Source organism: Pseudorasbora parva, chromosome 7 (assembly GCF_024679245.1).
Source record: "Pseudorasbora parva isolate DD20220531a chromosome 7, ASM2467924v1, whole genome shotgun sequence".
Lineage (NCBI taxonomy): Eukaryota > Metazoa > Chordata > Actinopteri > Cypriniformes > Gobionidae > Pseudorasbora > Pseudorasbora parva.
This window is the reverse complement of record NC_090178.1, coordinates 1365744-1393510: the sequence shown is the minus strand read 5'-3', so window position 1 is coordinate 1393510 and position 27767 is coordinate 1365744. Positions and strand designations below refer to the sequence as shown.

Here is a 27767-nt window from a genome sequence, read left to right as displayed (position 1 = left end):
TGAACATTTAAAATATTTATTTTGTGCACATAACAGAAAAAGCCAAAGATCCTTCAAATGACCCTGAACACCTAAAGCAGATTTATTCTGTATATCTGGCGTTGTGAATTCAAGCGCAATACATGGAGCAATGTTCAGAAGTAGTGCAAGTATTCTTATACTGGTGTCTTATCTGATCTTTATAGTTATTCATAAGTGGAAAGAGTCTGGCATCAGGAACACACACACACACACACACACACACACACACACACAGTCACACACACATTAATGAACCGGTTTGAACAGCTCTGTCCTCTGCTCATCCATCCTCCCGCCCTGGACCTTCAGCAGAAGAGAGAAGAAGTCCTCGTCGTCCATCGGGCCGGGGGCCGAGCTGCGCTGCTCCTCCAGACGCCCCTGAGCCTGCACCGCAACACAACAACACACACTTTAATACATAGTATGTCCCGATCAGGGTTTTTTGCCCTCGAGTCAGAGTCATTTGATTTTGAGTATCTGCCGATACCGAGTCCAGATCCGATACTTCTATAATACATTAAAAAAAGAATAAAGAAGAGCGAAAAACACGATCCAGGATGTTCTCTATTTTAACATTCAACAACTCTTGTTAAAGGGGTACTTCAGCGCTGGGAAGATGAATCTGTATTTAAACTGGGTCATTAATGCAGCAGAAATGTGAAATGATTTTTGAATTTGGTGCCTTCTAGACTGAGAAAAGACGGAAAAAGTATTTTTGTCTCATGGGGATGAAAGACTACAATTCCCAGAATGCTTCGCTGCCCTGTGAGGCCACGCCCACAGCCACCGCTACTGGATTACTGTGACTGAGTTAGAGAAGACACTACAATTAAAAACTGAACGTGTGTGTTCAATATAATGAGTGAGTGACCGCGCGAGTATCACAGCACTGAGCACTGACTGCAGGAGTGAGATAAATGAGCTGATGAGCTCTCGTGATGAGACATGCGGAAATGGCTCCCTCTGCTGGCTGTAGTCTTTAGCCTTTGGCCAAACATTCCTCCTATGATGCAAATATTGTCAATTTGCATCATAGGAGGAATTTTTCCAGAAATAAAATGCCTAAATCTCTTGTCTCAGGGAGATATGAGGGGGGAAAGCACAATCATTTGAATATACTCCAGGGTTTCTACTGATACAAAGCCATATGCTAATCGCTGAAGTAACCCTTTAATAACAAACAGAGCACTTCTGTGAGGTAGCTTGAACAATCAAGTAATAAATAACATAAATTCTTCACTTTTGGATTTTAGTGTAACAGTAAATATAAAAAAGTCCGGGTCCAGAATTGCGCAGTAGAGCAGGAAGTACAGCTGCGATATCAAAAGCCCGCCCACACTCTCACAGATGCAGAACAATTCATTATATTGATGTGAAATAAACAGACATGGAAATGTAGAAATTAAAGCTAAAGCTCCAATCTGCTCCCAAAAATCCCCAAAACTTGCTGTTAGTGCCTCAGTAGCTGCGTTTCCATTACCCTTTGCAAATTGAAAATGCGAATTGAAAATACGCCCAATGGAAACGCGGCAATTTCGCAAAAAAGTTTTTACGCTCTCATGAGGTGGTTTTTCAGGCAATTCGAAAAAGGACATTTTCGCAAAACTGCAATGGAAACGTTTTTCTTGCATTTACACCTGGTGCGGAGACCACATAAGGCCTATATATTATTTTCCCACTCAATTGTGTCTTTTAACAACATATTTTCTCGTAATAACGAGATCTTGTCGTTAAAACGACATATATTTTCTCCTCAGTGGCATTACTTTAACCTAGTATGGAGCCTGGTGCAGCCACAAATAATCTCATAACTATATGCCGACTGTAATGAAGACATATATTCAAGAAATGTATTAAAACAGACTATAAGCTATAGTTAAGGCCGAGGAAACGACACACGTCAATCCATTCCAGACGATCTTGGTTTGCTTTTTATTTAATATACAGGCAATTAGTTGATGAAACATCGATCAAAATTAAAATCCAATTTATAAAAAACGAAATACATTTTTATGAAAGACTTTCTAGAAAATAAAACTCGAAGTGGTCAAAATGATGTGTGACCTCAAGTCTCAAACATTGCGAATCTTATATCTTACTCATGATGCTCACTTTTCATAATCATGTAATTTCAAAAAATATATTTTGTTTATTAACGGCAAATTTTTAATTTCAAACGCATTTCTAAATTCATTTCATATTTCCAACGAAATTTCTAGCCAAAATAACGAAAGTGGTAAAAAAAACAAAAAAAACATTTGAGTTCCCATGCAAACTTAAACCAAACTTAAACGTATCTGACACACACACACACACACACACACACACACACACACACACACACACACACACACACACACACACACACACACACACACACACACACACACACACACACACACCTCATATGCGTGCCACTAACCTAAGGGGCTTACCCTGCCATTAATGCTTGGACATTGGACACGTACGTCTCCTTCCAATAAAAATAATGGCTAGTGCGGTGGATGGGACATACAAACCTACCAAGTGCCATCATTTTGGAATGACCTATCGCGAGAGGAAAAGACGTCGATCTCAGCTGTCAATCATGACATCACACACACGTTTTTATAGCATCAAATAACTAATTAAAACTAAATTTATTTAAAAAAACGAACACTTGAAATTAAATCATCGTGATGATAACTGCCTACAATGACATAAACTAACTTTGGAAAAAAAATATTTGAAGTGTAATTTGATTGTTTAGTTTGCCTCGCGTCCATTAGAAAACACAGAGATGCGGCTATACTGGGACCGGCCACCGGGGGGCGATGGAGGCCGGGAGGCTTCAGTGACAAATCCTGTCCCCCTGTGAAATCAGCTGTGTCCGCTTAGGACCCTATAGCGATTCTATTGGCTGAAAGAACTTTAGTATTCATATAAAATCACGTTTTGATTTTTGTCATTTAAAATGTGTTAAAATAGTCTTAAATATCTTGCAAATCATATGTTTTACATACTAGTATATAACTGAAGCTATAAGTTATGAAATCAAAAATATCTTGTTCTTTATGCGTTTTTTTTTTAGTTAGCGTATAGCATACAGCTACCCAATTAGCTTAGTTTATACACCATGGTTAGACTTACCCTAAGCATTTAAAACAGCTTCCACGTTTGGTCCTAAGCGGACACGATTTCACAGGGGGACAGGATTTGTCATGACCAGGATGGTAGGGGGAGGTACCGCCTTTTTCGTCTATGATTGGCTAGAAGGGTCTCCTCTGATTGGTTATATATCTCACGTTCATGGCAGGCTGTCAGCTAGACTGTTTCGATCGTCTTTGATCGGCTCATTGATGACCGTGGGGAGCGAAGGCTGGCCCGTGGGGTCCGATCAAACAGACGAGCTACTGGAGCTCAAACTGCTCCAGAAGTTAATGCTGGTTCTGATAGAAAGCTGTCAGAATACACAGAGCAGCTCAGTTTGAGGCGTATGGACCAGTCAGGGTGACCTCTGACCCCGCCGAAAGCACCAACAGTGGCACGTGAGCATCAGAACTGGACCATGGAGCGATGGAAGAAGGTGGCCTGGTCTGAGGAATCACGTGTTCTTCTACATCACGTGGATGGCCGGGTGTGTGTGTGTGTGTGTGGCTTACCTGGGGATACCTTTACCGAAGTATCATCGAATCTGTTCTTTTGTACTGTGCTGCTTGCTATTTTAACATGCTCTCTTGAACTAATAGAAATAAGCTAATTAAAATCACCAACACCTGTTCAAAAATAATCGGTCTGCCAACTCCCAATTTGACAGGTCTGATTAACACTGCTATCATTCGCAGAGCAAAAACTATTATGCGAAACCCTAGTCACCCCCTCAATTCATGTTTCATCCTTCTTCCCTCAGGCAGGAGATACAGACAGCTACCCCATAAAAAATCACGCCTAGGGAAAAGTTTTGTACTTTCAGCAATAAGAGCACTGAATCTACATAGTGATTAAGTCTCATATCTCATAGGTTTGCTGCTGATACCGTCTGTGTATGCTTATATTTACGTGACCAATAATTTGTGTATTATGAGAAGTATGTGTATGTTATGTGTGCTGAATGTTGCACTGGTACAGTCTGTGGAAGCATATTTCCTCTCCTGAGGACAATAAAGTATAAATCTGAATCTGAAATCTGAGGAACACATGGCCCCAGGATGCACTATGGGAAGAAGGCGAGCCGGCGGAGGCAGTGTGATGCTTTGGCCAATGTTCTGCTGGGAAACCTTGGGTCCTCCATCCATGTGGATGTTACTTTGACACGCTCCACCTACCTAAGCATTGCTGAGACCATGTTCAGCCTTTGATGGAAACGGTATTCTGGTGGCTGTGGCTCTTCCAGCAGGATAATGCTCCTGACACAAAGCACAAATGCTTCAGGAATGGTTTGAGGAGCACAACGACCAGTTTGAGGCGTCGACTCGGCCTCCAGATTCCCTCAAAAGTCCGATCCGTGGAAGCCCCTGCCTCACAATTTACAGGACTTCAAGGATCTGCTGCTAACATATTGGTGCCAGATACCACAGCCAGGGGCGTACATTTCATCTAACAGTTGGGGGGGGACAATAAACATAACATTTCCCAAGAGGAATTTTTTAAGGGGACACAAATAATACAGCCAAAATGTACTTCAGGATATGTGTACCACAAAAAACAACAACATTTGTACTTATTTGGCGCACTGAAAAATTATCTAATGTCCGTTTTTCTTTTCTGTCATTTTATCTACCCAACAACACAAAGCGATAGTTGTTGAAATATGAGTAAGGTTCACCATGCAGTCGTATTATAATTATTAAATAGTATTTTATAAGTCCTCTGATCTGCCACACATTAAAATAATGAGCAAAACCCAACACAGATCTGATAGAGCGGCCGTGCGCATACTTTCAGTTTACAATTAGCGCCAATTTTGAGTACATTAGCCTGTTCTCTTAATAAAAGACACAGCAAGAAAACAGTACGACGACACAAAAGGTGCTGGTACATTTCGCTTGGAAACAAAATCTTCTGCAATCTTTTTGTCTGTCAAGTGAGTCTATGGTTTGCTCTCATGATGAATGAAATCTGACCTGCTGTATTTGTGGCTGCGACTCTCTGTCTGTTCTCTAAATTAACTCAATTATTTTATTATTCTAAAAAATGAAACGACAGTGGGGTGGAGCCGCTGTGGGCAAGTGTTGTAACCAGGGGCGTAGCACCAAATTTTGGGCCCTGGGTACAAACCATCTTGCTGGGCCCCCGTACCATGTATGTATAGAAAAAAGGACTTCCCTGCCTCGGGCCCTGGTTACTCAGTACCCTTTATCCCCCCAGTCCCACGCCCCTGGTTGTAACTGGTGTTTCGCTCGTATACCAGTAGCACAGACTATCGCAGCAAGCCTAGTCTGTATTAAAGAGAAAAGAATCACTTCATCTGATGTTTAAAGTGAATAAAATAGCCTTGACAGCTAATTACTAGTGTTTCACAACTGCTGTCTGAAGAGTTTTGTTCTAGTCCCAAACTAGTGCGGTAGTTTTTACGGTGTATGGATAGTTGAGGTGCGCGAAGGATCAATCCACTGTGGGGCAAGGGGGGGACGCAAAATGTTTCTAAACCTAAAACACTTTTTTACCGTTTGCGTTTGTCTTGTTTTACTACTTACACATTTATTTAAAAGTATATATCACTATATTATTTACAATTCAGCATGGTTTTTAGGGGGGACAGTCCCTATTGGGGGGGTAGGCACACACACACGTCTGGTTCACTATCTTTGTGGGGACATTCCATAGGCATAATGGTTTTTATACTGTACAAACCGTATTTTCTATCCCCTTACACTGCCCCTAAACCTACCCATCACACACACACACACACACACACACACACACACACACACACACACACACACACACACACACACACACACACACACTGCCCCTAAACCTACCCATCACACACACACACACACACACACACACACACACACACACATACACGTCTATATTACCAAGAGGGGACTATCACTCTACACTATCCAAGAGGGGACCTGTGTTTCTAGTCATTTTGAAGAAACAAAAATCACATACAAAATTTTCTTTTAAGGTCCTTATTCATAATATAACTTCAAATAAGCATTTTTTTATTTTTTAAAAAATATGCCAAGAGGGGACCTGAGCGATGTCTACCTATCCAACAGGGGACCTCCATAGACTCTAATGGAGCTGTGTGTGTTTGTGTGTGACCGATGTCTACCTATCCAACAGGGGACCTCCATTAGTCTGCAGTGGAGCTGTGTGTGAATGTGAAGTGAGCTGGCAGTCAAGTCTGTCTTCATTTTATATATATATATATATATATATGCATTTGGCATATATATATGCCATCTCCACCATTACATGTCTTTACAAATAAATAACATAAATGCAGTTAAGCTTCGTACAGACTATATAATGTGTCAAGTAATAATATGTCTTTTTATAATAACTGTGTTCTTTTGAATGTACTGAGAAGTATTTATTTGTAACCTAAAATATACTTTAATACTTTAATTTATTTTTAAATATATTTATTACACAGTCGCAATAAAGTTACAAGATGTAACATCAAGTAACACACTACACTTAGTTAGTCCACAAGTCTTCTTGTGCTTTAGTATGTTAGTCAACACATTAAAATAAGTTAACTTGTTTACACAGGCATCTGGTATCACAATAGGCACACACACACACACACACAAACACAATATACCTTAGACATAATACCTACTACATTACAGAAAAGTCATTTCTTTAAGAAATTCATTCTCTGTTGTGTCTTCATAATTACAGTATATGATCAGTCCACATCTCTCATTTAAGATTATTGTCAGGTACACCAATGCATTGACATTATTGAATATTACAGGTCATTATTGAATAGTGATTACGTTACACACACACTGACTCAGGTCCCCTGTTAGATAGTAAATCACGACGCCTGTGTGTTTGCTGTGACAATTTCTTATCATCACAAACACACTGTAAAGATTTAGAGTTTTTACAGCAATAACTGAGTTTAAAGGGTTAAATCAAGCAGAAATAGCTCTCTAATGTATTAATTGCAGGTCATTATTGAATAGTGATTATGTTACACACACACTGACTCAGGTCCCCTGTTAGATAGTAAATCACGACGCCTGTGTGTTTGCTGTGACATTTCTTATCATCACAAACACACTGCAAAGATTTAGAGTTTTTACAGCAATACCTGAGTTTAAAGGGTTAAATCAAGCAGAAATAGCTCTCTAATGTATTAATTGCAGGTCATTATTGAATAGTGATTACGTTACACACACACACTCACTCAGGTCCCCTGTTAGATAGTAAATCACGACGCCTGTGTGTTTGCTGTGACATTTCTTATCATCACAAACACACTGCAAAGATTTAGAGTTTTTACAGCAATACCTGAGTTTAAAGGGTTAAATCAAGCAGAAATAGCTCTCTAATGTATTAATTGCAGGTCATTATTGAATAGTGATTACGTTACACACACACACTCACTCAGGTCCCCTGTTAGATAGTAAATCACGACGCCTGTGTGTTTGCTGTGACATTTCTTATCATCATAAACACACTGCAAAGATTTAGAGTTTTTACAGCAATACCTGAGTTTAAAGGGTTAAATCAAGCAGAAATAGCTCTCTAATGTATTAATTACAGGTCATTATTGAATAGTGATTACGTTACACACACACACTCACTCAGGTCCCCTGTTAGATAGTAAATCACGACGCCTGTGTGTTTGCTGTGACATTTCTTATCATCACAAACACACTGCAAAGATTTAGAGTTTTTACAGCAATATCTGAGTTTAAAGGGTTAAATCAAGCAGAAATAGCTCTCTAATGTATTAATTGCAGGTCATTATTGAATAGTGATTACGTTACACACACACACTCACTCAGGTCCCCTGTTAGACAGTAAATCACGACGCCTGTGTGTTTGCTGTGACATTTCTTATCATCATAAACACACTGCAAAGATTTAGAGTTTTTACAGCAATACCTGAGTTTAAAGGGTTAAATCAAGCAGAAATAGCTCTCTAATGTATTAATTGCACGTCATTATTGAATAGTGATTACGTTGCACACACACTGACTCAGGTCCCCTGTTAGATAGTAAATCACGACGCCTGTGTGTTTGCTGTGACATTTCTTATCATCACAAACACACTGCAAAGATTTAGAGTTTTTACAGCTATACCTGAGTTTAAAGGGTTAAATCAAGCAGAAATAGCTCTCTAATGTATTAATTGCCGGTCATTATTGAATAGTGATTGTTACACACACACTCACTCAGGTCCCCTGTTAGATAGTAAATCACGACGCCTGTGTGTTTGCTGTGACATTTCTTATAATCACAAACACACTGCAAAGATTTAGAGTTTTTACAGCAATACCTGAGTTTAAAGGGTTAAATCAAGCAGAAATAGCTCTCTAATGTATTAATTGCAGGCCATTATTGAATAGTGATTACGTTACACACACACATTGACTCAGGTCCCCTGTTAGATAGTAAATCACGACGCCTGTGTGTTTGCTGTGTCATTTCTTATCATCACAAACACACTGCAAAGATTTAGAGTTTTTACAGCAATACCTGAGTTTAAAGGGTTAAATCAAGCAGAAATAGCTCTCTAATGTATTAATTGCAGGTCATTATTGAATAGTGACTACGGTACACACACACTGACTCAGGTCCCCTGTTAGATAGTAAATCACGACGCCTGTGTGTTTGCTGTGACATTTCTTATCATCACAAACACACTGTAAAGATTTAGAGTTTTTACAGCAATACCTGAGTTTAAAGGGTTAAATCAAGCAGAAATAGCTCTCTAATGTATTAATTGCAGGTCATTATTAAATAGTGATTATGTTACACACACACACACACTGACTCAGGTCCCCTGTTAGATAGTAAATCACGACGCCTCTGTGTTTGCTGTGACATTTCTTATCATCACAAACACTCTGCAAAGATTTAGAGTTTTTACAGCAATAACTGAGTTTAAAGGGTTAAATCAAGCAGAAATAGCTCTCTAATGTATTAATTGCAGGTCATTATTGAATAGTGATTACGTTACACACACACTGACTCAGGTCCCCTGTTAGATAGTAAATCACGACGCCTGTGTGTTGCTGTGACATTTCTTATCATCACAAACACACTGTAAAGATTTAGAGTTTTTACAGCAATACCTGAGCTTAAAGGGTTAAATCAAGCAGAAATAGCTCTCTAATGTATTAATTGCAGGTCATTATTGAATAGTGATTACGTTACACACACACACTGACTCAGGTCCCCTGTTAGATAGTAAATCACGACGCCTGTGTGTTTCTCTCCTCAACCCCCACAACCCCCCACTCACAATTTACATTTCAATAAGGGAAGACTTGAAAAACCAGTTTGTGAACCACAGGCCAATAGAGTTCAAACTACCAATGTGGCAGAACCCTTCTCAAATAAACTAGAGAAGATGCTGGGATTTGCCCTGCCAAATTAAACTAAATTACATTTTTTACAATCGCTAGGCCACATTTCTCAATACTTTGGTCATTTTCAAAATCCTTCACACAGTTCTCCAAACCAACTTTCTGCTTCACATCAGTTATTTCACATTCAAAATCCACAAAAACTAACAAAACACTTAATTCATGTCTCAAATCAAGTGCCAATGATCCACAGTTTAGCTTGCACAGACTGAAGTTGTGATCACTGTGTGAAGAGTTGAAAAAGTTGAAAAAGTGTGTTTATTATTGAGAAATGTTTTGTAAAAGAACATTTTATATCACAGCTTAACTGTGGATCAACATTGCTTTAGCAAAAAATGCATTCAATGGCAACATCTTTCAATTTACCTGAAATCTTTTCTCACTTTGACACAAACACAATCAAATCTTTGTTCTACAGGCCAATTCGCACATCCTTACATGCTGTTTTCAAAAGTGTTAAACTTATGGACAAAACAATAACATAATACAAAACTGAATGAGACAGCAATTTAAAACATCTATACAGTAATATTGTATTGCAATTTATACTGCTAAAAAAAATCAAACACTATCAAAGCAACTTTGATGAAACTGAACACCAACACCAGTGTTAGACCATTACCATCCATTCAAAAGAGGAAACTTAGGAATAATGTTGTACTGTACTGTAAGTATGCAGTGAATTATAAGCAGCAGAGAGTGTCATTCTAGTTTTGTAAAGACATTTTAATTGTATAATGTTCTTGATGTTAGTGTTGATGTAAACCTGCGCTGCTAGTGCTCTGGAAGAATGAGTTGATTTGTAAAAGTAAAATTAACTGCTGTGAAGCTGAAAGTTGGTTAACAAATGTATAAACTCCTCACTCAGTTCTCCTAAATATTGGGAAATATGTCCTAGCGATTGTAATTTCATTTCATCATGTAATTTCAATTTATTTTTGGCAGTGTATTTGGTCTAGGACATAGGTAACAGTAGTGAGGTTCTGTGTCTCACCTGTGAGAGTCTTCATGCATTGAAATGTAAATTACTGGTGGGGGGTTGAGCAGCAAACTCAACACACACACTATTCTCTATTCCAATTTCAAGAGCACATCTAAACCACCAGCCCAAACACATTACAAGTGAAAGCACAAATAAATACAAAAGATATGATACACATGAAATAAACAGTGCTTTTCAGGACAGCCTTTCAGTAGTTGTAATATAACACTGTATTGTCCTCACTGTAAAAAAAAAAAATAAAAAAATAAAAATAAAAAAATATAAATATATATATATATATATATATATATATATATATATATATATATATATATATATATATATATTTTTTTTATAAGTTACTTTTTCTCAAAGTGTATGTTCACTTAACTGAACCTACTATGACATAAGCAACTATGTTTACTGGGATACTTCCTATTTTTTTTTTAAAATAATTTTGTATTAATTTTAGCATTTTAGTTTAGCATTCGTGGACTGTCAGAGATACAGCTTTTGGGGCGTGTGCTTTAGGTGTTCACCCATATAGCACGTGAGTAATGAAGAGCCTTCTGAAGCAAAGTGGCACGTTTGTGTAAGAACAATGTCCATATTTTAAACTTTATAGACTAAACTAATTATTTTTATTGAAAGAAATTGTGTTTTAGTGTTATTATGAAAAGAGTAACCCCTGACGCTAAGTTTTGTTTAGCTCTATCTTCTCTCTTCAGTGTTTGTCAGTGCACATACGTCAAGGATTCATGGGTGAAGAAGGGTTACTCTTTAAAGGACAACTCCGGTGAGAAATGACCCTTGGGGTAATTAATAGATGGTTACCGAGTAGATCTTTCTCTGGGATGCGTTTTCATGGAAATCAAGTGTAAAGAGTTTTATCTCTAAAAACAGATTTGAGTGACGAACGCTGTGCTAAGTGATGAACTGTGACTTGGAATCTCATATGGGCCATTGTTTCCGGAAGAAAGCACTGAACGCAGTAGAGAAAAAAAAAGAAAAAAAAGTCCATGTAATTAGATTTCACAAACTTAATTCCTATCGATCAGCTCACTTAGCACAACGTTCGTGGCTCGACTAGTCGAGACTGTTTTCCAAGATGGCTGCAGTCTGTAAACGTGTAATGTACTGTCTTTATAAAGTATCTTCTTATTAAACCGTTTGTACTCTAACAAGTTCTCAATGCTTCGGTTTGCATGTAGGGACCCTCATTATGCTGCCGTGTGTGAGGATATGTTGAGCCTTGTTAGTGGTATTAACTAGCGATTTAATTTAACTTATTCCATGCCCCATAGACAAACATTATAAGCTAATCTGTGTTTAGAGATAAAACTCTTTAAATTCGATTTTCATGAAACCGCATCCCAGAGAACGATCTACTCGCTAACCATCTGTTAATTACCCCTAGGGTCATTTCTCACTGGAGTTGTCCTTTAAGCTCAATGTGATTCGTGTAGCACTGAAAACCGAAAGCTAGTATTTTAGTCTATGGATCAGTTACTGTGTGGATCAGTTATATGATGGTTAGATGCACTTTTATGGACCGACAAGGCACTGGCATTTTAAAGCTGGGAAGAGCCAGGACTTTTTTAATATAAATTTAAATAACTCAGATTTTATTCATTTGAAAAAAGAATGTCATATACACTTGGGATGACTTGAGGGTGAGTAAATCATGGGCTAATTTTCATTTGTAGGTGAACTAACTGCTGTAAACCGGGTCTACAAACACAGTAGATCCACACAACCCCCCACACAATTTACATTTTAATAATAATAAATAAGGGAAGACTTGAAAACCTAGGGCCCTATAATTTCCGTGATCACGGAATCGCGGACGGAATCGCGGAATCTGCATATAAACGCGGAATCTGGTGTTAACGCAGATTTCCCCGGAATTTTACATATTTGTAATGAAATTCTGTGTCGTGTGGGTGGAGAATGTATGTCTGAGGAAAGTGCAGACCGGGGGAAGCAAATCTCCGCGACACAACCCCTCCCGTCATTTCAGCTCGCCCTTCAAAACAATGAAAGTATGGCGAAGTTGGTCTCCACGGCTCTGCTTTCGGCAGCGAAAAAGTTAAGAAACTCGACGCTAACGGCGGTTTCACACTGCACGCGCAGGCGGCGCAGAAGCTTTCCATATGGAGAGCGGGAGCCGCGCTCGTGTATTGCACAGACAGACAAATATTGTCCATTCTGTCAGATTTTCCAGCGTTCTGCTCGACCCCTGTCATCTCGTGCTTTGATTTATAATGTGCACATTAGGCAGCAATGCATATCTGCTGCAAATGCGACCGTTTTCCCCTCTGTTAGTCTGTTCCAAACATGCATTTAACATGCTCTATATGGGTAGTTTACATGATAAGTAACCTTAAAGTTAAAATGAAGCATCTAGTTTTAATCATTTAAAGGGGCCTTTGAAGTTGGGGGAAAAAACTTCTGGCAGTGTTGTGTTTTCGTGTATTTTTATTTTTCACAGCTCTGGATATCATTATGGTGATTGTTAAACACACAGAACAATTCACTACATGATTTCATGGTGCAATGTTTTTTTTATGTTAATTTTCAAATTTAAATGTTTTACTTAATAATACTTAAGAGTACTGTAAAATATGATTCTTATGATTTTTTTTTTTTTAGTTCTTTTTAAAAAAATTTACTTGAAAGAAAAAGCTAATGGAGCACTTTCATTTTAACTTATATAAACTATTATAATTTATTTTACCGGAAAGTTTAAAGCTAATAACCATTAATATTTGAAGTATTTGAAGTGCAGTGTTATGTCAAATATCATATTTGTCCTAAAAAGTAAATGTGATGTTTGTTACCTCGATAAATTTAAGGTCATTCCTATTTTTTGTTTTATGTTGTATTATATTAACATTAAAAGCAAACTCTTTTTTTCACCAAAATTACAGTAAAGGGTAAAAAAACTGAATTACCAAACATTTTAACGGAAAAAAAGGAATCTGCAAAAATTAAAACGGAAAAAACGGAATTTGGGAAAAAATAAAACAGATTTTATAGGGCCCTAAAAACCCAGTTTGTGAACCAAAGGCCAACCTAGAGGAAAGGAAAATCAAACCTGAGATCTCCTTCTCAACTCACATCTTTCTCCTAGAAAGAAATGAGATCAAGTGAACATCAAATTGAGACATAAGGCTAAGTCTCCTGCTTCTCACATGTTTATCCTGAGACAAAAAATGACATTCTCTCATGTTTATCTCCACTAAAGTTTCATAAGAGATCTCAACAACATCACATACTATGCTCTGATTTGTCTCCTTGGCTAGAGAGACTGGATTGCTCAAATGTGTCTCCTCTAAAGTTTCAGAAGGGATCTCAACAGTATCGCATGCTGTGCTCAGACTTTTTTCTTCAGCTAGATACTCTGGAACTCTCACTTTTGTCACCTCTAAAAAGTTTCATAAAAGATCTCAATAACATCACACAGTGTGCTCAGAATATTCTCCTTAGTCAAAGTCTCTGGCACTCTCAAATTTGTCAAACAAATGTTGGTCACTTTTTCAAAACTCTTCACAGAGTGATCACAACTTCAGTCTGTGCAAGCTAAACTGTGGATCATTGGCAATTGATTTGAGACATGAATGAAGTGTTTTGTTAGTTTTTGTGGATTTTGAATGTGAAATAACTGATGTGAAGCAGAAAGTTGGTTTGGAGAACAAGTTTTGAAAATGACCAAAGTATTGAGAAATGTGGCCTAGCGATTGTAAAAACTGTAATTTAGTTTAATTTGGCAGGGCAAATCCCAGCATCTTCTCTAGTTTATTTGAGAAGGGTTCTGCCACATTGGTAGTTTGAGCTCTATTGGCCTGTGGTTCACAAACTGGTTTTTCAAGTCTCCCTTGTTGAAATGTAAATTGTGAGTGGGGGGTTGTGGGGGTTGAGGAGAGAAACACACAGGCGTCGTGATTTACTATCTAACAGGGGACCTGAGTCAGTGTGTGTGTAACGTAATCACTATTCAATAATGACCTGCAATTAATACATCAGAGAGCTATTTCTGCTTGATTTAACCCTTTAAGCTCAGGTATTGCTGTAAAAACTCTAAATCTTTACAGTGTGTTTGTGATGATAAGAAATGTCACAGCAAACACGCAGGCGTCGTGATTTACTATCTAACAGGGGACCTGAGTCAGTGTGTGTGTAACGTAATCACTATTCAATAATGACCTGCAATTAATACATCAGAGAGCTATTTCTGCTTGATTTAACCCTTTAAACTCAGGTATTGCTGTAAAACCTCTAAATCTTTGCAGTGTGTTTGTGATGATAAGAAATGTCACAGCAAACACGCAGGCGTCGTGATTTACTATCTAACAGGGGACCTGAGTCAGTGTGTGTGTAACGTAATCACTATTCAATAATGACCTGCAATTAATACATTAGAGAGCTATTTCTGCTTGATTTAACCCTTTAAGCTCAGGTATTTCTGTAAAAACTCTAAATCTTTACAGTTTGTTTGTGATGATAAGAAATGTCACAGCAAACACACAGGCGTCGTGATTTACTATCTAACAGGGGACCTGAGTCAGTGTGTGTGTAACGTAATCACTATTCAATAATGACCTGCAATTAATACATTAGAGAGCTATTTCTGCTTGATTTACCCTTTAAACTCAGGTATTGCTGTAAAAACTCTAAATCTTTGTAGTGTGTTTATGATGATAAGAAATGTCAAAGCAAACACACAGGCGTCGTGATTTACTATCTAACAGGGGACCTGAGTCAGTGTGTGTGTGTATTGTAATCACTATTCAATAATGACCTGCAATTAATACATTAGAGAGCTATTTCTGCTTGATTTACCCTTTAAACTCAGGTATTGCTGTAAAAACTCTAAATCTTTGTAGTGTGTTTGTGATGATAAGAAATGTCACAGCAAACACACAGGCGTCGTGATTTACTATCTAACAGGGGACCTGAGTCAGTGTGTGTGTGTAACGTAATCACTATTCAATAATGACCTGCAATTAATACATTAGAGAGCTATTTCTGCTTGATTTAACCCTTTAAACTCAGGTATTGCTGTAAAAACTCTAAATCTTTGCAGTGTGTTTATGACAACAAGAAATGTCACAGCAAACACACAGGCGTCGTGATTTACTATCTAACAGGGGACCTGAGTCAGTGTGTGTGTGTAACGTAATCACTATTCAATAATGACCTGCAATTAATACATCAGAGAGCTATTTCTGCTTGATTTAACCCTTTAAACTCAGGTATTGCTGTAAAAACTCTAAATCTTTGCAGTGTGTTTGTGATTATAAGAAATGACACAGCAAACACACAGGCGTCATGATTTACTATCTAACAGGGGACCTGAGTCAGTGTGTGTGTGTAACGTAATCACTATTCAATAATGACCTGCAATTAATACATTAGAGAGCTATTTCTGCTTGATTTAACCCTTTAAACTCAGGTATTGCTGTAAAAACTCTAAATCTTTGCAGTGTGTTTATGACAACAAGAAATGTCACAGCAAACACACAGGCGTCGTGATTTACTGTCTAACAGGGGACCTGAGTCAGTGTGTGTGTAACGTAATCACTATTCAATAATGACCTGCAATTAATACATTAGAGAGCTATTTCTGCTTGATTTAACCCTTTAAACTCAGGTATTGCTGTAAAAACTCTAAATCTTTACAGTGTGTTTGTGATGATAAGAAATGTCACAGCAAACACACAGGCGTCGTGATTTACTATCTAACAGGGGACCTGAGTCAGTGTGTGTGTAACATAATCACTATTCAATAATGACCTGCAATTAATACATTAGAGAGCTATTTCTGCTTGATTTAACCCTTTAAACTCAGGTATTGCTGTAAAAACTCTAAATCTTTGCAGTGTGTTTATGATGATAAGAAATGTCACAGCAAACACACAGGCGTCGTGATTTACTATCTAACAGGGGACCTGAGTCAGTGTGTGTGTAACGTAATCACTATTCAATAATGACCTGCAATTAATACATTAGAGAGCTATTTCTGCTTGATTTAACCCTTTAAGCTCAGGTATTGCTGTAAAAACTCTAAATCTTTGCAGTGTGTTTGTGATGATAAGAAATGTCACAGCAAACACACAGGCGTCGTGATTTACTATCTAACAGGGGACCTGAGTCAGTGTGTGTGTAACAATCACTATTCAATAATGACCTGCAATTAATACATTAGAGAGCTATTTCTGCTTGATTTAACCCTTTAAACTCAGGTATTGCTGTAAAAACTCTAAATCTTTACAGAGTGTTTGTGATGATAAGAAATGACACAGCAAACACACAGGCGTCGTGATTTACTATCTAACAGGGGACCTGAGTCAGTGTGTGTGTAACGTAGTCACTATTCAATAATGACCTGCAATTAATACATTAGAGAGCTATTTCTGCTTGATTTAACCCTTTAAACTCAGGTATTGCTGTAAAAACTCTAAATCTTTACAGAGTGTTTGTGATGATAAGAAATGACACAGCAAACACACAGGCGTCGTGATTTACTATCTAACAGGGGACCTGAGTCAGTGTGTGTGTAACGTAGTCACTATTCAATAATGACCTGCAATTAATACATTAGAGAGCTATTTCTGCTTGATTTAACCCTTTAAACTCAGGTATTGCTGTAAAAACTCTAAATCTTTACAGAGTGTTTGTGATGATAAGAAATGACACAGCAAACACACAGGCGTCGTGATTTACTATCTAACGGGACTCAACTCAGTGTGTGTGTGTAACATATTCATTATTCAATAATGACCTGCAATTAATACATTAGAGAGCTATTTCTGCTTGATTTAACCCTTTAAACTCAGGTATTGCTGTAAAAACTCTAAATCTTTACAGAGTGTTTGTGATGATAAGAAATGTCACAGCAAACACACAGGCGTCGTGATTTACTATCTAACAGGGGACCTGAGTGAGTGTGTGTGTAACATAATCACTATTCAATAATGACCTGCAATTAATACATTAGAGAGCTATTGCTGCCTGATTTAACCCTTTAAACTCAGGTATTGCTGTAAAAACTCTAAATCTTTACAGTGTGTTTGTGATGATAAGAAATGTCACAGCAAACACACAGGCGTCGTGATTTACTATCTAACAGGGGACCTGAGTCAGTGTGTGTGTAACGTAATCACTATTCAATAATTACCTGCATTTAATACATTAGAGAGCTATCTCTGCTTGATTTAACCCTTTAAACTCAGTTATTGCTGTAAAAACTCTAAATCTTTACAGTGTGTTTGTGATGATAAGAAATGTCACAGCAAACACACAGGCGTCGTGATTTACTATCTAACAGGGGACCTGAGTCAGTGTGTGTGTGTAACATAATCACTATTCAATAATGACCTGCAATTAATACATTAGAGAGCTATTTCTGCTTGATTTAACCCTTTAAACTCAGGTATTGCTGTAAAAACTCTAAATCTTTACAGTGTGTTTGTGATTATAAGAAATGTCACAGCAAACACACAGGCGTCGTGATTTACTATCTAACAGGGGACCTGAGTCAGTGTGTGTGTGTAACGTAATCACTATTCAATAATGACCTGCAATTAATACATTAGAGAGCTATCTCTGCTTGATTTAACCCTTTAAACTCAGGTATTGCTGTAAAAACTCTAAATCTTTGCAGTGTGTTTGTGATGATAAGAAATGTCACAGCAAACACACAGGCGTCGTGATTTACTATCTAACAGGGGACCTGAGTCAGTGTGTGTGTGTAACGTAATCACTATTCAATAATGACCTGCAATTAATACATTAGAGAGCTATTTCTGCTTGATTTAACCCTTTAAACTCAGGTATTGCTGTAAAAACTCTAAATCTTTGCAGTGTGTTTATGATGATAAGAAATGTCACAGCAAACACACAGGCGTCGTGATTTACTATCTAACAGGGGACCTGCATCATTTTGTTAAACATAAATAAATCAAAAGTGGTTAGTTTAAAAAGCTCATAAATGTATAAGGTGGTAAGATGGGCCTTTTATATGGGCCAAAAGTCACACATTATTTTTTCAAATACTTGGCTAAAATAAAATGTTTTTAATAATGTCTATGTTAACACTTGTTTAAAAGAACTTTAGATGCAAAGTTTGTCCCATTTACCGTACCTTTTTTTTTAATATAAATAAAATAATGCATTATTTTTCAATAATTATAGGCCACTGTCATTAAAATGTTATATATATATATATATATACACAGAAACAAAAAATGTTTACAAAAGCATTGAATGAGATCCCTTAATAATTTAATAAAGTTTTACGGTCTCTCCACGGCCATGATGGATGGTATTTACTATATTTATTTGTAGAAACTGAGGACACACACATTTTGATGGCAGATGTATTTCTAATTACATCCTGGTTGTTTAGATTTTTTAATCGTTTTTTCTTGGATCCTGTAGTATTTAATTTTAAAGTAATGCAAAGTTTGAAACTAGTCAGGGTGTTTAGTAAAGAGATATAATCTATATAATGTTTGTTCCTTTAGTAAGCAGCCTGTTAAACAGCAGCTCTAGAGTCAGAGGACAGCAGGCCATTCAAACAATAGAGGAGTGTGTGTGTGTGAACGACGTGTGTTTAAGGGCTATTACAGTTCCTGCTCCAGCCTACAGGGGAGCTGCTGAGCATGGCCTTAAACACTCACACACTCTTAGGTCCCCTCTTGGTCAAAATTTTTAAAAATTCACCAGTGTGTTGTTTCTTGATTTTAACATGATTTAAACACACACACCTGTAGGTCCTTACTTGGTCAAACATTTAAAAAATCACCAGAGCATTTCTTTAGTTTTTTACTTCATTTTCACATGATTTAGTGCATGACCAACAGGGGACTTGAAAAATGTCCCCTCTTGGCTCAGAGGTCCCCTGTTGGTGAGTGTGTAACGACGCCAAGGTCCCCTGTTAGATAGGTAGACAAGTACACACACACACACACACACACACACACACACACACACACACACACACACACACACAGCCCCTAAACCTACCCATCACAGGAAACATTCTGCATTTTTACTTTCTCAAAAAAACTCATCCTGTGTGATTTATAAGCCTTTTGAAAAGTGGGGACCGCTGGCTGGTTCCCACAATGTAGATGATCTCAGATTGTACTATCCTTATGGGACATTTGGTCCCCACAATGTAATATAAGCAAGGACACACACACACACACACACACACACTTGATTTACGCCCCTGATCACAGCACACCTTTAGGGGTCTCGACGGGGAACAGCACAAAATTAGGAATCATAATGTGGTCATAATGTTATGCCTGATCAGTGTATATATCTCTCTTCCAGTGTTTTGAGCTCAAACACACTCACTTGTGAGTTGACGATCATGTTGTATAAATCCTCTTTGGGTGTTTGCGTGGGAAGCGTCCGGGTGACCTCTGTGCCCTTACAGCTGCTCTTCCTCTGCTTGGCTTTGGCTGGGGGGGCGGAGGCGGAGGCGGGAGCGGGGGCAGGAGTGGAGGCGGGGGCGGAGGAGGGGGTGGAGGCAGGGATGGAGGCGGGGGCGGAGGAGGCATTCTGGAGCTCAGCTCGCTGGTCATCCAGCCGCCGACCCTGAGAGGTCGCCAGCAGGTCGAAGAACTCCTCCTTCTGCAGAGACGTCATGGAGGAGAAAACCACTGTGGGGAGCAACACACGGCTCATGAGAGCTGCTGAATGTTATTTCCTACAATGAGTGAGTGAGTGAGTGAGTGTGTGTGTGTGTGTGTGTGTGTGTGTGTGTGTGTGTGTGTGTGTGTGTGTGTGTGTGTGTGTGTGTGTGTGTGTGTGTGTGTGTGTGTGTGAGAGAGAGAGAGTGAGTGAGTGAGTGAGTGAGTGAGTGAGTGAGTGAGTGAGTGAGTGAGTGAGCGTGTGTCTGAGTCAGTCAGTGAGTGAGTGTGTGAGTGAATGAGTGAGTGTGTGTCTGAGTGAGTGAGTCTGTGAGTCAGTGAGTGAATGAGTCAGTGAGTGAGTGAGTGAGTGAGTGAGTCAGTGAGTGAGTGAGTGAGTGAGTGAGTGAGTGAGTGAGTGAGTGAGTGAGTGAGTGAGTGAGTGAGTGAGTGAGTGAGTGAGTGAGTCTGTGAGTCAGTGAGTGAATGAGTCAGTGAGTGAGTGAGTGAGTGAGTCAGTGAGTGAGTGAGTGAGTGAGTGAGTGAGTGAGTGAGTGACTCAGTCAGTGAGTGAGTGAGTGAGTGAGTGTGTGTCTGAGTCAGTCAGTGAGTGAGTGTGTGAGTGAATGAGTGAGTGCGTGTCTGAGTGAGTGAGTGAGTGAGTGAGTGAGTGAGTGAGTGAGTGAGTGAGTCTGTGAGTCAGTGAGTGAATGAGTCAGTGAGTGAGTGAGTGAGTGAGTGAGTGAGTGAGTGAGTGAGTGAGTGAGTGAGTCAGTGAGTCAGTGAGTCAGTGAGTCAGTGTGTGAGTGTGTGAGTGAGTGAGTGTGTGAGTGTGTGAGTGAGTGAGTGAGTGTGTGAGTGAGTGAGTGAGTGAGTGAGTGAATTAGTGAGTCAGTGAGTGAGTCAGTGAGTGAGTGAGTGAGTGAGTCAGTGAGTCAGTGTGTGAGTGTGTGAGTGAGTCAGTGAGTGAGTGAGTGAGTGAGTGAGTGAGTGAGTGAGTCAGTGAGTGAGTCAGTGAGTGAGTGAGTGAGTGAGTGAGTGAGTGAATTAGTGAGTCAGTGAGTGAGTGAGTGAGTGAGTCAGTGAGTCAGTGAGTGAGCAAATCTCAAATTGGCTTTCTCCCCAAACATCGAACCACTGATCATATTCACACACTACACACATTACTAAACCAACATGTACACCAAAAGAAGGAAGGAAAAATATTTGCTTGCTTCGTCGATTTCAGGAAGGCTTTTGATTCCATTTGGCATAAAGGATTGTTTTATAAAATCATTCAAAGTGGTATTGGGGGAAAAACATATGACTTGATAAAAAACATGTATAACAAAAATAAATGTGCAGTAAAAATTGATCAACAAAGAACAGAATATTTTTCCCAACAGCGAGGGGTCAGACAGGGCTGCTGCCTCAGCCCAACTCTATTTAACATTTATATTAATGAATTGGCAGATCTATTGGACCAATCAGAGAGTCCAGGACTTCAACTGTTTGACACAGAAGTCAAATATTTACTGTATGCAGACGACTTACTAATTCTGTCTAAAACACCAGAAGGCCTCCAGAAAAACCTCGACATCTTAACTAAATACTGCCAGGACTGGTCCTTAGAAGTCAACTCCCAAAAAACTGAGATCAAGATTTTTCAGAAGAAACCCAGAAATCTGGAACATGAACATATATTTACTGTAAACAACAGCACAATTCAACACACTTTACATTATAATTATCTTGGTCTGGTTTTAACACCCACTGGAAACTTTAAATTAGCAATTAAAACATTACTTGCAAAAGCCCGCAGAGCCCTGCACGCTATACGAATGAAATTATTTAAAATAGACATCCCCATTAGAATCTGGACAAAGATATTCGATAGCGTCATCCTGCCCATTGCACTGTACGGAAGTGAGGTCTGGGGCCCAGCGAGTAACTTCAGCCATAAGGTCTGGGACAAACACCCTGTAGAAGGCCTACATGTAGAGTTCTGTCGAAACATCCTCCACGTCCACAGAAACACACCGAACAACGCATGCAGGCCGGAGCTGGGCCGACTGCCCCTTAATCTAACCATTAAAAAAAGAGCCTTGAAGTTCTGGATCCACCTACACTCAAGCTCTAAAGATGATCTTCAGTTTAAAGCCCTACAAACCCAGAAAAGTAATCTCTGTGTAATGGTGTCAGAACTGATGAACAAAGCGTATACCACTGCTCCTGTAAAATCTGCAGAAATCAAAGAAATCATGAAAAACGAGAGAGAGGCGTATATGCAGCACTGGAAACATCAAACCAAAGAGCAAAGCCGTCTCCAATGTTATCTGGGACTAAACAGAGAGTACAGTCTGGCTAACTATCTCATCTCAGTCAGAAACACAACACACAGAGCGTTATTAACCAAGTACAGGCTGAGTGACCACACGCTGGCCATAGAAAGAGGGCGGCATAAGAAGACATGGCTGCCCACAGAAGAGCGTATCTGTAGAGAGTGTAGATCAGGAGCAGTGGAGACAGAGGCACACTTCCTCCTCCACTGTGATAAATACACCGCCCTAAGAGACTCACTGGATGGGCAAATACAACACATTATCCCTGACTTCCAGTCACTACACCATCACGAAAAACTGAAGGTCTTACTCGGTGAAGGACCTGCTTCCACTTATATAGCACAGCATATCTATAAATGCCACAAATTGAGATGTACTGAGTGAACACATCCTGATTAATAAAATATGTATTGCTTATTATGTGTATATATAAATATAAATGTGAATATGTTTGATGTATGTTTCTGTTTTGCTTTGTGAAATGCTTTGGCAATATGTACCCATGTATGTCATGCCAATAAAGCACAATTGAATTGAATTGAGTGAGTGAGTGTGTGAGTGAGTGAGTGAGTGAGTGAGTGAGTGAGTGAGTGAGTGAGTGAGTGAGTGATTGATTGATTGAGTGAGTGAGTGAGTGAGTCAGTGAGTGAGTGAGTCAGTGAGTGAGTGAGTGAGTGAGTGAGTGAGTCAGTGAGTGAGTGAGTGAGTGAGTGAGTGAGTGAGTCAGTGAGTGAGTCAGTGAGTGAGTGAGTGAGTGAGTGAGTGAGTGAGTCAGTGAGTGAGTCAGTGAGTGAGTGAGTGAGTGATTGATTGAGTGAGTGAGTGAGTGAGTGAGTGAGTGATTGAGTGAGTGAGTGAGTGAGTCAGTGAGTGAGTGAGTCAGTGAGTGAGTGAGTGAGTGAGTGAGTGAGTCAGTGAGTGAGTGAGTGAGTGAGTGAGTGAGTGAGTCAGTGAGTGAGTCAGTGAGTGAGTGAGTCAGTAAGTGAGTGAGTGAGTGAGTGAGTCAGTGAGTGAGTGAGTGAGTGAGTGAGTGAGTGAGTGAGTGAGTGAGTGAGTGAGTGAGTGAGTGAGTGAGTCAGTGAGTGAGTCGAGTGAGTAAGTGAGTGAGTGAGTGAGTGAGTGAGTGATTGTGTGAGTGAGTGAGTGAGTGAGTGAGTGAGTGAGTGAGTGAGTCAGTGAGTGAGTCCGTGAGTGAGTGAGTGAGTGAGTCAGCGAGTGAGTCAGTGAGTGAGTCCGTGAGTGAGTGAGTGAGTGAGTGAGTCAGTGAGTCAGTGAGTCAGTAAGTCAGTGAGTGAGTGAGTCAGTGAGTGAGTGAGTGAGTGAGTGAGTGAGTGAGTGAGTGAGTGAGTGAGTCAGTGAGTGAGTGAGTGAGTGAGTGAGTGAGTCAGTGAGTGAGTGAGTGAGTCAGTGAGTGAGTGAGTGAGTGAGTGAGTGAGTGAGTGAGTGAGTGAGTGAGTCAGTGAGTGAGTCAGTGAGTGAGTCCGTGAGTGAGTGAGTGAGTGAGTGAGTGAGTGAGTGAGTCAGAGAGTGAGTGAGTGAGTGTGTGCGTGTGCATGTGTGTGCATGTGGATGTGCGTGTGTGTGTGTGAGTGTGTACCTCTCTGGCTGTGGCGAGGTGTGCTGGGCTCAGAGTAGCATCTTCTGCGTCCCTCCAGACGGAACGAGCATCGCTGGTCGTTGAGCCGCCGGCCCTCCTGTAGAGCGAACAGCAGCTCACACAGAGCATCTGGGAAATCTGGAGATGACCTTTGACCCTAAGCACAATCACAGCACAGTCACTACTTACACTTTCAGATCACTTAGCTTATATTTATTTCTATTTTTAAAATATGTACATAATTGTTTTATTTCTCGCCATATGCAATGCTTGTCAATAACACAAAATGATCAAGATTGATCTCAGTAAAATAAAATTGGTAAATAAAAAAAATAAAAAAATTGTATTATTATTAAAAATATTAAGTAATATCCATGTTCATAATGAATTTAGGCCTTCACCCATAAATGTCAAATAACGAAGGTACAATGGAAAGTACAATTATTATTATCAGATTTTTTCATAATAATAATAATCATAATATTTACATAATGAAAAGCTTTAATTATATGTATTTCTATTTATTATTATTATTATGATTATTATGATTTTTATTATTATTAATTTATTTTCATTACCATAGTAGAACATAAACTTTAATAATAATAATAATAATAATAATAATAATAATAATAATAATAATAAATAATCATAATAATAATAAATAGAAATACATATAATTAAAGCTTTTCATTATTTAAATATTATGATTATTATTATGAATAATAATAATAATAAAGAAATAATAATAATAATAATAATAAATAGAAATACATATAATTAAAGCTTTTCATTATTTAAATATTATGATTATTATTATGAATAATAATAATAATAAAGAAATTATATAATAATAATAATAATAATAATAATAATAATAATAATAATAATAATAATAATAATAATAATAATAATAATAATAATAATAATAATAATGTAATATATGTGGGCCTGGTAAAAAATATTAGTATTTTTTATAATATTAATAATAAAAACGTTTATTATAATAATAATAATAATAATAATAATAATAATAATAATAATAATAATAATAATAATAATAATAATAATAATAATAATAATAAACTTGAAAAATACATTTAAATAAAAATATTTAAAAATTATATATATAGTTTGATTATTATTAACTTAATAAATAATACTAATAATAATAAAAAAAAAATAATAAAACTTTATAAATAAATAATACATTTTAAAAAAAAAATAGTTTTAATTATTATTATAAACTTTTTTCATAATAATAATAATGTACAGTATAAAGACTTTAAATTCTTAATTAAAAACGGGATGAAAATTTCATTACTGAACTTTATGTATTTTTGTAAATTCCTTCTAAAAGACTTTTGGCAATGTCCAAATACCTGTAAGACGAACAAAAACTGACATTTACAATCGGTGTCTGAGCTTTTAAAACACTTTTTATATCGTGTGTTTTCAATAATCAAACAAAAGGAAATCCCGCACACTATCAATACTTGCAAAAATCAGAAACTTTTTATTAGCAACGTTTCGGTCTCATGACCTTCGTTAGGCCTATGAAATGGCTGATGAAGGTCATGAGACCGACCGAAACGTTGTTGAAAAGTTTCTGATTTTTTTAGTGTTTCTGATTTTTGCAAGTATTGATAGTGTGCGGGATTTCCTTTTGTTTGTTTATTGAGAGTTTTGGATCTGGGTATCTCTTATCTATTAGTTACAGGTGTGCGATGGCAATTGTGCACTATATTGTTTGTTTTAAAATAAATTAATGGTTTTATTCGGCACACACTGAATTGACAAGAAAAGTGTCAGTAAAGACATTTATGATGTTATAAAAATACATTTCATCAAAAAAAAAAAAATTTCCTCAACACTGACAATATTACAATGATAAATTCAGCTTTGATCACAGGGACACTGCAAAAAATGCTTTTCTTACTTAGTATTTTTTAAGTAAAATTTTTTGTCTTGTTTTGGGAAGAAATAACTCAAATGAAGAGAGTTTTTGCTCAAAATAAGATAAATAATCTGCTAAAGGGGTAAGAAAAATAATCTTATTTTCTGTTTAAGATTATTTTGATTACCCCGTTGGCAGATTATTTATCTTATTTTGAGCAAAAACTCTCTTCATTTGAGTTATTTTTTTCCACACAAAAAAATAATTTTGCTTGTCTAGTAAATGCTTCTTTTTTTAAAGAATTTGTAGATGTTTGGACTAGAAACAAGACAAAAATACTAAATAAGAAAAGCATTTTTTGCAGTGACGAGCCCTTCAATGCGTCCCGCCCCTAACGTGTCAACACAGGAATGCATATTAACATTATTATTAATATTACTCTGAAACGTTACCATTGCCTTTGCATGGTGAGGGCTCAGTGTGTCTTTGGGCCGCAGCTTTACTTCTGCTTGAGCGGAGGTTTTTTCTTGAGCCATCTGGTCTGGTCTTGCTGTCCCGCCTGAAAGTCCCTCCTCATCTTCTGTAACGTTTTCAGGGCCCATGTGATCGCCCACCTGATGCGCCTCATTGGCACTCCTCTCTTCATTCATCTCTATTGCTTCACTCTCACTTTCTCCCACTTGGACATTGTTGTGATCATGTGAGCTTCCCTCAGTCCGAACTCTCAGGACGATCCTTCCTCTCTCTGCGCTCTTGTTCAAGGGTTCGTCCCCTTCTTCCAAAATAAGAAGAGGCTCCAAATGCTTGTCGTCCGCTGAGGTCCCAACTTTGACCTCAGAGCAATCCATCACAACGTCTGCGGAGCTCTCCATAAAAAGAAGATTGGAGAGCCTATAAAAATGAGTAATATTTTGACACCTAGTCAATTGTTTTCAATGCACAACACTAATAATATCAGTCAGTGGGTGACATTTTACGGCCTTGCTTACCTCGCCGACCTTAGAAGAGTTAAAATGAAGTCCTCAGAACGGAATGTCAAGTAAAGCCCACATGCATCTCACCTCCGTGTACGGACACGCATTAACTCCCACATATCTATACGAGCGCGTCTCACAAACTAATCTGAAAAGAGCCAGAAGCTGACACGATGCCTCGACAACTTCACTGTCTCAAAGTCTGCTTTGCTCTGTCTCTTCCTGTTCCTCTCTTTTGCCCCTGATCCACCCCTATTTATCTGACCCGTTTCAGTCGAACAAGCGGAATGGCTTCATGATTAGAAATGCACTGATGACACACACACTTCAAACCAACTTTACTTTAAACACTCTTTTATAACAATAATAAGTAGAAACGATAGCTCTGAAAGGCTTGCATGTTGAAACCGGCCGCCTGGTTGTTTCACAGTCTGTGGTTTTGCAGATTTCCTGTTGACTGAAAGCAAAAAGAGAAGTTGGTGGCATAGACGAAGACATGTGCAAAGAACTTAGTATCAATTGTTTAAAAAGGGATACTTTTTACAGTTAGCACCAAGTCCTGTTTCTCCCCGTGTTTCTCAAACTGAAAGCCTCCAGGCAATGACATGTGAACTATGCAGAAAAGGAATCTTGAGCAACTCAATGCATGCAAGAATATCACATTTCATAAGGAGGAGTGAGTGTTTTAATGCTAGGGGGTAAACAGTCCTTCATAGCTACTCAATTTTCATTCTCATTCATATAATTAATGTGATCAAATATATTGTTGCCCAGTTTCAC

General features: G+C 38.1%; 1 protein-coding gene across 2 annotated transcripts; it reads right to left on the bottom strand.

Moving 5' to 3' along the window:
* On the bottom strand, nt 1–27632 carry LOC137082522 (G-protein-signaling modulator 1). Of its 2 annotated transcripts, none has more exons than XM_067447757.1 (5): nt 27003–27632; nt 26466–26879; nt 24117–24273; nt 19921–20228; nt 1–405 (listed from the first exon to the last, which is right to left on the bottom strand). In XM_067447757.1, exons 2-5 carry the CDS (start codon nt 26859–26861, stop codon nt 268–270), a joined length of 999 nt encoding a protein of 332 aa, XP_067303858.1. In that variant the 5' UTR covers nt 26862–26879; nt 27003–27632; the 3' UTR covers nt 1–267. The 2 variants fall into 2 exon arrangements, with proteins under 2 accessions (XP_067303858.1, XP_067303856.1); XM_067447755.1 differs by having other exon boundaries at nt 26466–26904; nt 27003–27631.
* Nucleotides 27633–27767: the final 135 nt, after the last annotated feature.

Excerpts from the sequence above, each read along its gene's own strand:
- LOC137082522 (XM_067447755.1), bottom strand. The coding sequence starts at position 26,885 with ATGGAGAGCTCCGCAGACGTTGTGATGGATTGCTCTGAGGTCAAAGTT. Across the intron at positions 24,274-26,465 it reads CTCACCATGCAAAGGCAATG|GGTCAAAGGTCATCTCCAGA; the intron begins GTAACGTTTCAG and ends GATTGTGCTTAG. Across the intron at positions 406-19,920 it reads ACATGATCGTCAACTCACAA|GCTCAGGGGCGTCTGGAGGA; the intron begins GTGAGTGTGTTT and ends GTTGCGGTGCAG.